The 18,165-nt window shown below is 39.1% G+C and overlaps 1 protein-coding gene across 1 annotated transcript in view; it reads left to right on the top strand.

The window, feature by feature from the left end:
* Positions 1-2,895: 2,895 nt before the first annotated feature.
* The window catches only part of LOC149286253 (ephrin type-A receptor 7-like), a 237,041-nt gene continuing 221,771 nt past the window's right edge, over positions 2,896-18,165 (top strand). Inside the window, exons 1-2 of the mRNA XM_089494294.1 lie at positions 2,896-2,955; positions 7,688-8,357. Coding sequence (XP_089350420.1) covers positions 7,754-8,357 — 604 coding nt within the window. The 5' untranslated portion in view covers positions 2,896-2,955; positions 7,688-7,753. The remainder of the gene's footprint in view (positions 2,956-7,687; positions 8,358-18,165) is intronic.

The raw sequence follows: 18,165 nt of genomic DNA, 5'->3' as shown, positions 1-18,165 counted from the left end.
TCGACTGAAAGTCTATTTGTGTGTTTTATAATCTGTTTCTCTACAAATTATTCTTTGATTTGTTTGTTTTAGATAAAAAATGTTAATCTAGTTATAGGTTCCATAAGGGCATGCAATACAGCACTAGAATACTTTTAATCAAGCTCCTCTGAACAATCCGAATAACCATAACCATCCGTACCTAAAATACAAAGAAAGGCACAAAATACATCACTAAGTCAACAGAGAATAAGCTGCTGGACAAAATGCAGTAACACTGCCCAGCTCTCCAGCACTTACTCACCCTAAGTCCAGCTAAGCACCAACACCTCACTCAGCCTCCATCTTGAGGACGACAATGGAAGACAAGGTTGGAGCAGAGATGAACTGGAGTTCCAGCAGAGCGAACGTCGGCAAGGACCCTGCAAGGATTTGAGAGCAGGACGGAGTGAGCTTTATCAGTCCCGAGACGCTGAGGTACGAGGGCCAGTAGCTCCACCCTCCTTGACACTGATAGACTTGTGGAAGATGGCTAGTGGCCACAGGGACCATTGCAAAAACCCCATTAGACACCTAAAAATGAACACGGGAAAAGTGTGGCGCAGAATACCTGTAGCAGCAGGAAAATGGTTGTACATCGTTTACAGAGCATCAGTGGTCCCTGGGAACAACCAGAACAGGAGGTGACAAGAGAGGTGAATCCCATTGATGATGGTGGCTGCAAAATGGATAACAAACGGGTCTTTCAGGCCTAGTGCAGCCTTATAGAAATACTACATCCACACTTAACTTCATGGGACAGTGCACGATACTACAACCCTGCACCACCCCAGGCTTATCTGTCATAGATGTGAGAACCTGTCAGTACATAAATCATCTTGTTACGTTTTGAAGATTTGCAGTCCATAAAATATTTTGCACCAATTTAATAGCAGTTTGGATTATGCTCACCATATCTGACTTTGAAATCTTGGGTGCTATAGTGAATTCACTTCACTATATTCATACTTGCCTTGTGAGATGAGATAGAACAGTGTGGTGTGAGGTGACGCTGAGAACTATTACACTGTTACGTTGTCCAGGAAGGTGAATGAGAGCCCTACTGCTACTGCCACCTTAACTACTCCCCCACAAACGCATATAGCCAGTACTGTACTAAGACCCAACTGGCCCCCTGAGGCCAGTAAACAGAGGAATCAACAGCTAGACAGATATAACAATACAGCATCTTTTTGCTTGCACCCACTTCTGCGTCACGAGATGGAGAAATTTGTAAGCAAGCCCCAAAGAAAATAATCTCAAAAAAAGTATATGGTTAACACCTCCCAATCTACCTCAAAATCTGGGAAAAGACAGGGCCCCCACCAAGAGGCCGACCTGGAGTCTAATTCTAACATGAAGCAAGATTCCACACCAGGCAGTGACCTCTCCCAGATCCCAAATCCAGGGCTTCGCATAACTACAAGAACCATCGATTTCTCTTCTTCCAGGATTACTCTGCATACGTGGCGAGCACACTTCAAATTTCTTCAGCATACAAAGCTTTACACAACCTAGGTATAAAGGATATATGTTATATGTTATATGTTTAAAAGTTGATTACAAAACCTTGTGATGCTATTCCTAGAGAAATATATGTGGGTCGAAACTTCAAGATGGACATACTATATAACTAGCTTGGAGACAGTGTATAGCATCAAGACTTCGACGTACACCTTGGTGTGGATCAAAACTTTCGGAGTGCTATAAGAAGCAAGAGAACAAAAGGAAAAAGTGAGATTTTGGAACCTACCACATATGTGAACATTATAATATAGCACATTCTACAGGACATTTATGCCTGTGGTTGTGGTGGGGATTCACTAGGATAATGTATCTATGTCATATGCTTGATACAAATGTCTTGTAGTTGGTGAATTGCTGATTATATGGTTCAACCTTAATAGAAAAACCTTATTAAAAAAAAACTCTCTCTGGTCACCGTTAAACAGGTTAATTATCTGGTGCTTCTACCTACTGGCCAGATCCAAATTCTCTTTCCGATACTTTTGTCAGCTGAGTTTTGATATGCTAGGCAGGGCTTTAAGGTTGTTTGACAACAATATTTTCTTTAATTGAGGTGTGATTTAGTCATCAGCTTTGTTAACTCAATTTCCTTCCTCTGCTTGCCAAAATAATTACAAATCTGTTTTGAATCAGACACCTATACAAAAATAACACAGCAAACTGCATTCAGTCACATTTTATTTGAAGGAATGAAATTCCATTGCCTGATACACTATTCTAAGTACCTCATTGTTTTTATTAAAATATTTTGCTGCATAAACCTGTCTTTTGTAGTAGTTATGTATTTGTTAAATTTGTTTATCGTTTAACTAGGGTCACATGTTCTCTATGTAAACAGACTGTTTTGAATATTTTTGCCAGTTAAAAACATGTAATTAGGTTTATAAATTAACATTGGTTATTATGTGCTATTGTGGTGCATTATGTGCCACCCACTTTACGAGTAGGATAAGTTAGAGTAAGATAAAAACTAACACACCAATTATTAGCGTTCTTACTAATATCATTTTGATTTGTACATGATATAAAAAGACCTATTAAATGTGTAAACTATTTTGATTTATTTTATACCAGCTGTTATTACCTCTTAATGTATAGGCTAAGGCACAGACCCAGAGTGGCCATCAGCAACTCCCCTGTGTCTTCCATGTGTGCAGTTGTATCAATTAGGTGGCCACATATAGGTCGTTTTATAGGCTGCTGGTCTTAAAAGTGTCATGGGTGATTTTAATCCCTGAGTTTCCAAGGTTATCAGCATTACAAAACATTACTGTTGTTCTTGACATAAAAAGGTAGAGTCATTGTGAAAGCTGTACATAAAAATTTGTCTCTGGTTTTATTGCAGTTATACTTCTGGATTCCAAAGAATCGCAAGCAGAGTTGGGTTGGACCTCACACCCATCCAATGGAGTAAGTGCATAATTCATCTGAAGTTGTATTTCGTCAGAGATTGGTATTTGTCACATCTGCCTCTCGGACTTTATGACAAAGTTCGGTAATATAACTGATATTGGTAATACTGTATATTTTAACTGATAGAGTGAAGGCTATGATAATGCTGTTATTAAGCTTTATTATGATATAAAATTATTAATATTTACTCAATCTGGATAATAGTGTATAGTATCGCTATGCAAATGCAGTCTTAAAGATCCAACTTTAAGCAAGAGGCATGGCAGTAACATTATAAATATACAACTTACAGCCAGTGTAGGGATATATTTTCAGAGAAAGTCCCATTATGTAGTTCATGTTGTACCTGTCACCATTAACCAAAATAAAAATCATGCTAACACCTCTTTCTCTTGGATAAGCTGCTTTTTATAGGCTCGGCATAAGGGAGGTTATGACAAATGCTTTGACGTGCCTCCAGGGTATACATAAAGTTCAGAAAGAGGCAATCTCCACAGAGGATGGTTTTATAGGATATTGGATAGGGGTAGACTTGGCAGGAATGAGATACAGTATTTCTTAACAGTTGAGGTAGTAATCATTTAACAAAATGCAAAGTGAGTGAACAGAAGAAAAATACAAATCAAATCAATATTTGGTGTGACCACCCTTTGCATTCAAAACAGCATCAATTATTCTAGGTACACTTGGACAAAGTCAGGCATTCTGTAGGCATGTAGTTAGGTGTATGATTAAACAATACCAAACAGGTCTATATGAGCATCAATTTTATATGAAGGTTGAAAGACAATCATAAAACAGAAACAATTGTGTAGTAGGAATACAACTGGGTGAGAAACATACAAACCCTCTAACATGGTCAGGCTGGCGAAGACAGTGTAATGTCAAAAGTCATACACCATGGCAAGACTGAGCACAAGGTAGTTATACTCCATCAGCTAGGTCTCTCCCAGGCAGAAATGTATGTTCTGTCCAAGCTCTGAGAGGCATAAAGAAACAGGGAATGTTGAGGACCATAGTGGTCAGCCACGGAAACTTAGGGCAGCAGATGAAAGACACATCATGCTTACTTCCCATCACAATTAAAAGAAGTCCAGCAGTGCCATCAGCTCGGCGTTGGCAGAAAACAGTGGGACCCTGGTATACCCATCTACTGTATGGAGATGTCTGGTCAGAAGTGGTCTTCTTTGAAAAAAATGCCATACCTCTGATGTGGAAACAAGGGCAAGTGACTCAACTACTCATGAAAACACAGGAATTGGGGCGCAGAATAATATGCTCTGGACTGATAAGCCAAAATATGAAATAGTTGGCTGTAGCAGAAGGCTGTTTGATGAAGAGCTGAAGAGAATGGGTGTTTTCAGGCAACAGTGAAGCATAGTGGAGGGTTCTTGCAGGTTTGGGGCTCCATTTCTGCAGATGGAGTTGTTGATTTGGTCAGAATTAATGGTCTCAATGCTGAAAAGCACAGGCAGATGCTTATCCATCATGCAATCCAATCAGGGAGGCATCTGATTGGCCCCACATTTATTCTTGTCAGGGACTGGGTCCATACAGACGACTGTAATGACCCACAGCGCCCAATGATGGAATTTCAGGAGTCACTGTGCAAGAGCGGAGTTGGAAAGGGCCTGGTTCAGGGCGATTGCACTCTCCAGGGTGTTGGCCACCTATGGTTGTGCGGCCACACACCAGTGCCCTGACATAGCAGCGGATGTTATCCAGAAAAAAAACAAAGTGATATCCTGCAGGCACCCTGGAGCAGGCATGAGACATAGCTCTACAGAGAAATGTGCAGGATGCTACAGGCTGGGAGTAGGGAAGCTAAGCAGAGTACAGGAGAACATAGCAAGCAAGGGGGACAGAACAAGGAACAGGGAGACGAGCAAGAAACATAGCCAGACAAGACATACATGGTACAAGACCCAACAGAGGACAGGGAAACAATGCACACAAGGCATGGAGTGAGGAGCCAGGATCCTCAGACGCTTCTCCTTTAAGCAAGGATAGGAAATCTTAAACTGGGACATGGGGAGAGGAAAGAGGAACTGTAATTCTCAGATAATACAGGGAAAAGAGGGCAAAGGCACATAAAAGACTGACACATAGAAATACAGGACTAGCCTATGACTATATGATAACAGTTGGACATTAAGTCACATCTTATGGCCATAGTATGCTTAGCCCACCACTACGCCAAAGTACTCCAATATTCGGTGGGTCCTAATGCTAAACCCTGCCTACTGCATCACTAATAAACTTAAACTAAGCAGTAAATATAAACACAAAACCGAGAAGGACATACCTATAGACAAACATAACAAACAGGTGGGGCACATCTTATAAAGGAAACAGGAGCTGAAGCTAAGAGCAGGACTAGAAGCAAAGAATCAGAAGTACAGGACAGTCCAGGAATGGATTACAGCAAAGGGGGAATGACAATTCTGCACGATGACATTGACCCCAAACATACAGCCAAAGCCATTAAGAACTATCTTTGGTATAAAGATGAACAAGAACTCCTGGAAATGATGGTATGACCCCCACACCCCCTTGATTTTAACATCATCGAGTCTGTCTGGGATTACATGAAGAGAGAGAAGCAACTGAGGCGGCCTGTGGTTAGTTTTCCAAGATGTTTGGAACAACCTACTGTCAGGAACCAATTTTTCGCTACCTGAACCATGGCTTTTTTATACCTGTGGCGTTTACATCTGCGACCACTAGTGGCCACCCTCCGCCCTCTGGAGCACTCAGAACTCAGGTGTGCCTTGTTACCTGGGTTGAGCCCTAGTCTACATCCAGCTGGGCCTTGTTACCTGGATTACCCTGCCTTTATGAACCTGCACTGCCCTTCAGTCAGGGCCTTTGTATTGAAGTCTATGGACCTTCCTGCTGTGGCTCTGCACCTGTACTGTTCCTGGTTCCCTGCTATTGTGTCCTTCCACGTGGACTCCCTGCTATTGTGTCCTTCCACGTGGACTCCCTGCTATTGTGTCCTTCCACGTGGACTCCCTGCTATTGTGTCCTTCCACGTGGACTCCCTGCTATTGTGTCCTTCCAAGTGGACTCCCTGCTATTGTGTCCTTCCAAGTGGACTCCCTGCTATTGTGTCCTTCCAAGTGGACTCCCTGCTATTGTGTCCTTCCAAGTGGACTCCCTGCTATTGTGTCCTTCCAAGTGGACTCCCTGCTATTGTGGGCTGTGTGCCTTTTGTACCCTTCCAAGCGGGCTGTGTGCCTTTTGTACCCTTCCAAGCGGGCTGTGTGCCTTTCGTACCCTTCCAAGCGGGCTGTGTGCCTTTCGTACCCTTCCAAGCGGGCTGTGTGCCTTTTGTGCCCTTCCAAGTGGACTGTGTGCCTTTCGTGCCCTTCCAAGCGGGCTCTCTGTCTGTTGCGCCCTTCCAAGCGGGCTCCCTGCCAAAAGACTTATTACCTGTATTTTATTTTGCCATACGTCCGGTTACTTGCTTAGACTATATTACCCTTATATGCTGGTCCTGTTATATACATGAAATACACTGCATTACCTGGATTTCTGTTTGTGGTGTCTTTGTTTGCATAATCATGCACCGTGGGTTACATACTGAACCCCAAGTATCCCCTGCGCATGGGCTCCTACCTGACCTGATCACCTAGAATAATTCATGCTGTTTTAAAGCAAGAGGTGGTCACACCAAACATTGATTTGATTTAGAATTTTCTTCTGTTCACTCACTTTGCATTTTGTCAGATAATAAAACTATTAAAATGTCTATTTGTGAAAGCATACTTACTTTACTGCATTTTTTCACACATAGCATAAAACTTTTGCACAATATTAGATACGTATACTGTATATATGTATGCAAATGGATTTCAATTTAGCAAAGTCATACTTTTTATGATGTATGAGTACGTTTTACACTTATCTTCCCTAATCTACAGCTGTTGCTAGCTCTTTTTTTCCCAATAATAGAAAATTGCACCCCCTGGTTTTTTTCGTTTTTTTTTACAGAGGTTATGTTATTTCCATACCCTTACACACGACTGCCTATTTATACTGCTTTTACACACACCTGCCCTTAAACACACTTATACACATATACTGCTCTTACACACAACTGCCTATACACACGTGTGCACTGCCATATACACTGCCCTTACACGCACTGCCCATATACACACACCTGCCTATTTACACACGTATACACTGCCCATACACACATATATATATACATACAATGCCCTTACACGTGCCTGCTCATACACATACACTGCCTGTATACACACATATACACTGCCCATATACAGGCCTGCCCACACACACATATACACACACAGGTCCATTTTGCAAGGTCTCCAATGCATTTTACTGCACACTTATGGGTGCATGTATTCTTTACTTATTATAGTAAGAAGATAAGGCTTATGCCCCATGTATCTCATACCTAATGCTCCCTATGCTGAAAGTAGGTAGCATACTTAAGTTTGCTTCCCGCACATGCTCTGTGGCAGTCCTTTTGAAGCTAATGTAAACTCGGCTCTCACAGCCTATTGGGAGCAGTGGCAGCCAATAACTTGTATTATAGCTGAACACTGAAGTTCTATTTGCATACATTTGAAGAACCACACATTGATTTCAGTGGCAACACTACTGGAATGGAAGAAGGGAGTTAAGTTATGTGTATATTTTACAGCATATGAAAGTTAAAGCATACAATTAAATGGTCCTTTTTTCTTTGTACTAGTGGGAAGAAATCAGTGGCGTTGATGAGAATTACAAACCGATTCGTACCTACCAGGTGTGCAATGTGATGGAGCCAAACCAGAACAACTGGCTACAAACAGGCTGGATCCTGAGGAGAAATGGACAAAGAATCTTTATTGAACTCAAGTTCACCTTGAGGGACTGTAACAGCATTCCTGGAGTGGTGGGGACATGCAAGGAGACCTTTAATCTCTACTACATAGAATCTGATTATGACCTGGGAAGAAATATCAAAGAGAGCAGGTATATCAAGATTGATACTATAGCGGCTGATGAGAGCTTCACCCAAGGGGACCTAGGGGAGCGTAAAATGAAACTGAACACGGAAGTTAGGGAGATTGGCCACCTGAACAAGCGAGGTTTCCACTTGGGATTCCAGGATGTCGGGGCCTGTGTTGCATTAGTCTCAGTGCGTGTCTATTATAAAAAGTGCCTCTCCACGGTGCAGAACTTAGCCGTTTTTCCAGACACAGTGGCAGAGGCAGCATTTTCGACTCTGGTGGAAGTTAGGGGGACTTGTGTGAATAACTCTGAAGTAGACCTGGATAATCCACCTAGGATGCATTGCAGTGCAGAGGGGGAGTGGCTGGTCCCGATTGGAAAATGTACATGTAGTGCTGGCTTTGAAGAAAAGGAGGGTAGCTGTGCAGGTAAAAATCAGTTTCCCATCTCTATAGATTTGCTGAAGTAATGTCTGTCATATATCTGCGGGGTGAAAAAAAAATGTCTCCATAACTGAATGTTAAACTTTAGTAGGTAATTGTTGAGATTCAATTGTCATTTTGTTCCAGCCTATATAATACTGGAACATGCTGTGAAATGTATCCTTTGAATGTGTGTGCTCTGCTTTGCAAATTAACAATCAGTCATGATCGCTACAGTTACCCTCAATGTGGTTTAGGCGGTTATCAAAGAAAATGTTAATTGTGCCATTTTTCTATGTCATACAAAATTGCTTTTTTTCATATATGCCCTAAGTGATTTCCATTTTTGCAAAACAACCTCAAAGTAAAGTATTCTGGTGATATCCTGCAGCTAAGATCTACTTAGTAAGACTCTTATTGTCATATAAACCTTGTAATACAAGGCAATTACTAATATGCATTCATGTATCTAAAATGGCAATATGGCTACTAATGAATCACACATTTTGGTTTACTGGAATAACCTGTAAAATCCCTAGATGCCCATGTTTTTAATTTGATCTAACATTTGACATCAAATGTATTAAGTGGTCCCTCATAACAGATAAGTGTTTATGGCAATGGTCTAAAAAAACAATAACTGAGCTTTTACAAAATGGTCCTAAAAGAATGGTTCTTCAAATTATTTGTTGCTGTTTTATATTGTAAATTCAGGGATTTAGTGGAGGCTTTTATCCTTGGCTTAATATCGACATGTAATAAGTGAGTTACATAAAACCCACTGACCAACATGTTGCATATATGTTAAACAGTGGCAACCACTAGCTGACCGGGGAACCTAAAAATCCATGTTAGACTTGTATAATGCCAATATATGCCTCTACTTGGTATACATACCAAGTGTAATTTTTTAACTGCCTTGTATTGAAGAAAAGTTCTGATTCTTAGGATTTGTTCTGTCATTTAAAACAACCATATGCCAACCAAGTGGCATACAAATTCTCACAACATTTTGTTGTATAACGTGGCTTCACTTATAATGCAAAATGTGTGTACCCGTAGAACAGGTCAGTTACAGACTTAATATTTATAGGATTTTTAGCTTACTTGGTTCTATAAAATATAGAGATACAGGGAGCTTTACATATAATGATGGTAAAACTACTCAACTATTAAAAGAATGTTGACACAACTATAAACAGCTGGTACTGTATCATGCCAAGGACCAACATGAAGTAACAAAGGTTTGTGATGCCTCTTCTTTACAGAATCATTGTGGCAGCCATAGTTGAGCCAATATTATACATTTACATTTAGTTCTATTATCAGCACTATGTGACGGGGCTATGTAATTCTTGCATGTTTGTGTACATCATTCTTGCTCCTATATACAGTAGCTTAAGGAGTTTGGATAGTGCTAGCATCGCATATAAGGTATTTGCTGTTGCAATATGTTAACCGCTATTGTTAAGTAATTTGTTACATTATTGCTAAAATATATATATATATATATATATATATATATATATATATATATTAGCTGAGTAAATCATTCCTCAAATGTTTTTATATGTATTAGTTGTTATCTTTAAAAGCGCAATATTGAAAAGTGGCTTTAGAAAAAAGAATAGTGCTTTTTTAAACTGGGGGATATTGCAGTAATTATTGTACCAAAAACTACAATGGAGGACAGTTTTGAATCAACTTAACTCAAATATCAAAAGGACACCATTCTACCTCAACCATAATCAAACAAAAGGAACTGACTTCTGGATCAGCAAACTTTGCAGTCCCCTTGCCCTGTGTGCTTTATTCATAAGACCCTTGTAATAATGGAATTCCATGCAATAACATATGGATCTGGAACAAACTGGGACGTAAATATTAAAATGGACTGTATGCAATTAATAAGTGGCCCCTTCATCTGAGTTAACAAAATATTATCATCTGTGTAAAGAGTATAGCTGTGTGCTTTTTATTTAAACAATATGATACATAATGTATTTTTCCATAATAAATGAGTAATCTGTTCTTTAAATATGGCTTTTTGATTTTTTTTTTAAAATACTTTATCTTGGAGAACAGTATTAAATAACTGATTTGCAACTTATATGTGTGATTCCGTGTAAGATATTGAAATTAAAAGCAATTTCTCAAACAGTGCAAAGCTTCCTTAGGGTAAAATGAAATCACTACCTAGTAAGACCAGCGTAAAACAAACAAAAATTTCTTAGCCACGCACAATCCCTCATTATGTGCATTCCTGTGCAGAACCGCAACAAGCATTATTTATTGTCTTCTTAGCCAACCGGCTGCCATCTTACCCGCTCACACTGGAAGTTTTGAATGTTGCATAAGTGGACAAGCAAGACTTCCATTAAGTTTACTGTTAAACGTGGAGGCTTTGTCTATACTGCAGATAGCTTCTTGAAGACTATTTTTTAAAACATTGAAATGAAAAGGGTGTGCTACCATGGTAACCAACAATGGTAAAAAAAATTAGCAAGGATGGCAAGAGCCATTAGAGTAGTAGCTTTCAAAAGCAGGTGCAGAATAGGTGTGATGGCACACTTGTGGACATTTGGACTTTCTACCCATAGTTTGTTGTTAGTATGATTGGGGGACTTAATCACTTCTTAGGAGGGCGTAAACTGCGTTATGTCCTGTGGCCTACACAGGCTGCGCATGCAACTCAATACATTTAGCATCTGTTGGATACATTTCCAAAGAAGAGTGTGAGCTTTTAGAAATTTTTTTGCTGTTTGGTTTGGAATTTGTAGGGAAAGAAAATATATATTTTTGTGGAGCTGAATTTTGACATGTTATCCGTCGCTTAACTTGTGAAAAATAAAAACGTATATATAGGTTTCCCTTGGTAAAGTGGAAGCTGTTGATTAGATAAGTCAGTAACTCTAGAGCAAAACTATGGAAATTGGCCCTGCCTCCCATAGGGGGGGTAAAGCTTTAGGGGTTATTTAAAGTCAACACAATTGGGGATATCATGGAAAGGTTGAACTTAATGGATGTACTTTTCAATTTCAGCTATATAACTGTATAACAACGAGGAATCTTTTATTTTTGGGGAACTTCTTAGAGATTTGGCTAGAGGACAGGGCTTTACTGACACTTTTTTGTGACTTTGTGACCCAGTAATTAAAACGTATGTAATGCAATAGGGGATTTAGATGATTAATAATGTATTTTATTTACACTACTTAATTTCTAAGCATACTTTCAGATGTTTCATACATATTGTTGGGACGTTTAGGCTGTAGAACATATATCCAGCAAATATTCCCAGAGGAACCGGTTGCAGGTAGTCCATGAAAACGTTGATGGAATGTACAGGTGAAACATTTTACTAAAGTAAAACAGCTATTAAGCAAAAACAGCATTGTTCTGTTTAGCATTTTTGTTTAACATCAGATAATTCAGTGTAATTACTGTTGTTTATGCATGAAATATTTCCGTGCGTTTTTGTTAGTTCTAATTTCACGGGAAGTATGATTAAAGATCTGTGTTAAATAGAGTTGGACTCCATTAACTGTAGAATTGTTTGGTCTTGTTTCCTTTATCAGCATTTTTTATAATAGCCTAAGACAGAATTCTGGAGATAAAGCCAGCAATATATACATTATATTACAGACACAGTAAAGTCTATTAAGTAGAAGCGACTGGATAAAGGGTCATGATTTTTTTTAATTAGTTTGATTAAAAGGCACATCTGCCGTTTCCTAGTTGCCCCTTCTTAGCTTTGATCATTGAGCCCTGACACAGTTCTATACTATGACTGGGGTTGATTCCTTTACATAATATGGTCCAGCTCAATCCAGCATATGTCCTACCTGCAAAATATTTCATTATATTTAGGGCAAATAGACAGCCGTAGTATTTGTAACGGGTGGATCCTGATAAAGGGAGGTGGATTCTTCATTTAACATTAATATTTAGTGTTTAGTGTTGGGTTGTAACACAACCAAGGGTTAACTGAACCCATAATATTCCATCTATGCCTCTTCTTTAACACCACTAAGTATAAGGATAAATATGCTCCAGGAATATATCGAGTATATCTCACATTAGGTACCACTTGGCCTTGAAATAAGGTGCATTCATTATCTAGTACAACAATACTGAATGTAATAATAATGATAATAATAATAATAACCATGCATATGGAAAATAAAATGTAATATACGGTATATATGTGTGCGTGTGATATCCATTTCAGATCATCCATTTCTGTAAAATAATTGGCTGCTACATCTTTTTGGATGTATCACATCAGGCTTTTACTGTTGCCTCCACCAAAGGCAGAAATTGTGAGGGGACAGTTTCATACTATGCTTCTTGGAAGTGTAGAGTCATCTTTTCCATATGACAAAAGTGACAGATCCTAGGGCCACTCTCCAATCTCAAGGGCTCACAGTTGTCCCTGCCATGGAGTAGAGTGGGGAAATTGCGCCCGAAGCGCCTTTTTTTTTTTTTGAAGCGGAGGAGAGAGAGGCGCTGAGTGGTTTTCGCTTATCAAGTTTTCAGTACCCGCTCGGCGCCCCTCTCTCTCGGTGCTGGCTTGTAATGCTCAGCAGTGAAGCAGAGCACACCACAGCAGAGCAGGAAGACTCGCCGCAGGACTGCTGGAAGGTAAGTGAAGTACAAAGGGGGGGTAGATAATAGGGAAGGGGGGGTAGATAATGAGCAGTGGCGTCGGCATGGGGGCGGTCGCATTTCAAACTTCGCCCCAGGCAGCACTATGTCTTGGGCCGGCCCTGAACTGAGTTGTTTTCATTGCTCAAGGACGTGTGTGTTGGGGATACTTAGACTTCCCAAGTATGATGGTGAATTCTTTATGATGAGCTTAAAAAATAAACCAACATTGCAAAATGGTCCGTATCACATGTATATCTTGTGTTAATGTCTTTGTGCTCTCTTCACTTAAGCAATCTGAGGGAAAGAGTTGTTAGCTGAGGAATTTTTAGAGATTGTGCCAGTGTCCATTTACCTTTGAAGATGGCCCTGTATGAATTTTAATAAACAGGCATACCTAGGAACTATCCAGGATAGGCTCCTGGGAATGTTTCCTCTTCTAGGATAGTGGATTTGTAGAGGGGTGAGGTTGAGGTGAGCCATACATAGGGGAGGGACTAGTCCCAGAGATGCCTTAGTGGGGGGGAATTTTTTGGGGGGAGCAGCGGAAATCAGGCTGGGAATAGGCAGAATGTAGATGTCTGCATTATGCCTAAAGAAAGAAGAGACATTATAAGCTCCCCCACTACTTCTTTAGCCATTTCAGTACCTGTCACATATGTGATAGTGGACACCAGGGGATGTGTGTTGGAGCAAAACTATATAAATTGCCTGGTCTTCTACAAAGAAAGATGTTAATATACTTTTTGTGGCACCAATGATACACTGCAGCATTTTTGTTATATACATACTTCGTATGCAGGGTCACCAAGGGGGGTACTCAGAGAGGTGCACAAAAGCAGGTGACACAGATGCACGGCACCCAGACGAACGATAACTGAAGTGCCCAGCGGAGGTCACATAATACGTATCACATGAACCCCACTATAGTACAGAGAGTGCAAGCTGCGGTGGAGACAGAATTTTATGAGGTAAGAGGGGGAGGGTTGGAGTAGTGTATGTGTTTGTTCATGCATGCATCTATGTTTATGTATGTATGTATGTATGGATGTATACTGTACTGTGGAGTCAGTTTGTGTGTAAAGTGTTAAGAGTCAGTGTGTATATCTATATATCTACTGTGTATATATATATATACACATCATATATATGTATTTAAATGTAAATGAGCTATATATATATATATATATTTATAGAAATATGGACCCTTAGAGGTCAGAAACGTAGATTTTGCAAGCACTAATAAAATCCTTTATGGATTGGCATTGTAAACTCCATGTGTGCTCTCATTTCTTTGGATATATATATATATTAGGGCTGCAACTAACGATTATTTTCATAATCGATTAGTTGGCCGATTATTTTTTCGATTAATCGAAAATGCCTTATAGCGCCTTCATGCCACTGTGCCCCCTGATACGCCTTATAGCCCCTTTATGCCACTGTCCCCCCGATACACCTTATAGCCCCTTTATGCCACTGTCCCCCCTGATATGCCTTATAGCCCCTTTATGCCACTGTGCCCCCTGATATGTCTTATGCCCCCCCGATATAAGAAAAACTGACATCACTAAAATTGTTTTTTTATATTTATATTTATTAAATATAGACAAAAAAAATACACAATACAATATAAATATATATAAATATATGGACAATAAATCAAATATTCTAGACATAAAAAAACCCCACAAATGCACATAATTAATAGATCCCGCAAAAATTCTACCTGCCCCACCAGGGGTTAATATATCAACAGAAGAAACACAGGGCAAATGAGCATAAAAATAAAGATAATACTTACCCAGTGCTGCTTACTTGTCCTGTTTTTCTTCTGTTGATATATTAACCCCTGGTGGGGCAGGTGGAAGTGGCAGTACACAGTGCACATCGCGCACTAAAATCCAAATCCCCAGCAGGCGCTGCAGCGGGACCTGGATCCTCTCCGGCAGCCGGTAGGGGTCTGTGTGATGCGCGCAGACAGCCGCTTCTCCCCTCCGCTTCCGTTGGGGCTTCCATGATGGAAGCCGCACCGGAAGGTCACGTGACGCCGGGTTCAGTAATAGAAGCCCCGGCGGAAGTGGAGGGGAGAAGCGGAAGGGGAGAAGCGGAGGATGTCTGCGCGTTTTGCACAGACCCTCACCGGGTGGCAGAGAGGATCCAGGTCTCCTGCAGCTCTGCGGGGGATCTGGATTCTAGAGTTATAATCCGATCTCTATTTGAGATCGGATTATAGAAGGACGGGAGTTTTTCAGAGCGTTTGCTCTGAAAAACATAATTTTATAAATCGATAAAAATCGATTCAACTAATCGATTATGAAAATCATTGACAACGATTTTCATAATCGATTATTATCGATTTTATCGATTCGTTGTTGCAGCCCTAATATATATATATATATATATATATATATCGTTTGAGCAGGGCCCTCCTCACCTGTTGTCTCTGTAAGTCAAATTGTTATGTTATATACTACTTGTTTTGTCCTGTCCACCCATTGTACAGCATTGCGGAATTTGATGGCTCTATATAAAACAATACATTATATAGTTTACGTAGCTGTTTTCATGGAAACCAAGGACATTTCTAGCTGTGTCAACATATATGCATAAGTTTTGTAAACTTTAACTTGTAAACTTAAACTTGGATAAGCTAACACATCATGCCAGTGGAAGACTGGAGTGAGGGTTGCTCATAAGTTGCCTGTTACACTTATGAAGATATATTATTAAAAATCAGCCGTTTCCTACAATACTCATTCCCAACATATGTGTGTATGTATATATATATATATATATATATATATATATATATATACTACTGTTCAAAAGTTTTGGGCAAATATGTGCATAAGAGTGTGGTGTTAGTGTGTGAGCATATGATGTGTGTATTTATGGATTACATTAGCATGAGTGTGTGTATTAGTTCATAGTGTTAGCACGTGTGTATGTAAGCGTATGGTGTTAGCATGTGTGTGCTACTATAAGGTGTTAGCGTTTGTGAGCATATGGTGTTAGCATGAGTGTGCTTGTGTTAGTACTTTAGTGTGTGTGGGTAGGCATCAACATATGGTGTTATGGCAGCGCCGGGGAGATGGAGAGGAGGAGCAGAAAAAAGAACGTGTGTGTATGTTAGTATACGGTGTTAAAGATAGTGGATGTTAGAGCAATATTTTGTGTTAGTATGTATGCGTGTCACTTTTGCAGGGGCCTCGTAGACCCAGGCGTCACTAACTCTAAACTTGCCCTAAACTTGCCCTTGCTGGGATTAAGTGTGTTTATGGGAGGACCATAAGGCAAGGTGATGGGTGGAACAATGGGTAGGACAATGGGATGTACATGAGGCTGGCTAATGGGAAGGGCATGGGTTTGTATGTGGGTTTAATATAAAAAATATATAATATACCGTATGATCAAACGTATATTAACACAAATTATAGGTTTCTGCTTCATTACAGTCCCTGTGCTATGTGAGGAGGAACTAGAGGCACTTGAAAAACCTTGGTTTTGTGGACTTTGAGACTGCTACTTGTAACGGCCTGCGAAATGCATCAAATTTAAGATTACTGGTTGCTTCAAGCATTCTTTGTAAGGGTGGGGTAAGATGAAGATCTGGAAATAGATGCCAGACGTCCTGCTTCCACCTCAGCATCAGGCAGTATCAATCCCGTATTTTTACTTTTTACTTATAAAACAAATCAGCCCAAAACAATTACACCATAAAAACAAACAAATAAAATTAGAATTTCTGTAGTCTTAATAAATTAATTTAGTTATGCTAAATGCTTTGGTATTTAAAGTTCCATTTTAAGGTTATTTTTCTCTGCGCTTCCTGGAGATTTCAGTACACAATCATTCTCCAAGCACATCACTGGATGTTGTTCCACGTAATGGATAGTTTGCGGTTCGTAGCTCCCAGTGGATTCTGGGCGCCCGTGAGAAGCAGTAGTGACATATAGTTTAACTTGGAAACTTGTACAGACAATGCTTCAAACTAACATTAAAGCTGAGCTGCTTTTTCTCTGGAGATTTTGAAAGAGTGTTCAAGAAAGAGAAAAAAAAGGGACAATAGGTTGGATCATTTGTTTAAGGCAGAACTGTAATGACTGTGACAATAAAGAAATGTGTAACATCCATCCAAATATTTTTTTTTATTTTTTTTTTATTATTTTAATATAAACATACAAATACATAAATACATTTATAAATACATACATACATAAATATATTAGTAAAAACAGAGTAACGCATAATACATATAGTCCGCATCTTATATTTATAATATTTCTTATTTCGTCATTCAAGAGTGTGCTCCTAGCCAAGAACGGACTTATTCAGAGTAATATTATATATTGGTATCTACAGAAAATGTATTATGCCTCTTTATACTTAAACTTAAAGCATACATACACATATATAGCATACATGATGTTCAATATATTTAGTGTTTTAATACTGGTGTTTCTGATAACTCCTATCCATTTAAATTACCCTTATATCTTGCTTAGTTATCCATAACAGATATTAAATGTCTAATTAGTAAATAGGTATCTAAACATCCAGCATTCATCAAAAAAAAAGAAAATGTTGGTATCATTTCTTTTAAAAAATATATATTTATTTATTTAACTACTTTTATTTAGGAGTGTACAAAGGAAATCCATGGAGACCTTATATCTATGTAAGCCATCTTGCACTGAAACTGAATTTGTGTAAAGATCTCTTCCCTGTTTTTTTCCAGTTCCTAGCAATGACTAACTTACAGGCTAAAAATAATTGAATTAGTAAGTATACACCCTTTACATCTTTACGATACTGTATGGATAAACCATGATATAACAAGAAATATAAAAACTGACAACTCGGTGATTAAAGATTTAATAATATCATTAAACAAATGGAAATCAAGCACGAAAGTTAAGAAAGGTGTTTTATATTCTGCTCCAATTAAAGTATTAACAAATTATATAAAATATCTAAATTTAAATAAGTGGAGTCAATTAAATATAAGATTTTTATCAGATCTCTATGATTCTGAAATGTTGTTATCATGGCTTCCCTTAAGAGAGAAATGGAAGCTGCCCGACATGGAAATATATAATTATATAAGAATTAAACACTTTCTTCAACTAGTAGGAACTACAAGATCTACATTGTTTGAGGATTT

The sequence above is a fragment of the Sceloporus occidentalis genome, unplaced genomic scaffold, assembly GCF_023333645.1.
Source record: "Sceloporus occidentalis isolate IW3139 unplaced genomic scaffold, rSceOcc1.0.p SCAF_71, whole genome shotgun sequence".
Taxonomy (NCBI): domain Eukaryota; kingdom Metazoa; phylum Chordata; class Lepidosauria; order Squamata; family Phrynosomatidae; genus Sceloporus; species Sceloporus occidentalis.
The sequence above is the reverse complement of the archived record's forward strand: the minus strand, read 5'-3'. Positions and strand labels throughout refer to the sequence as shown.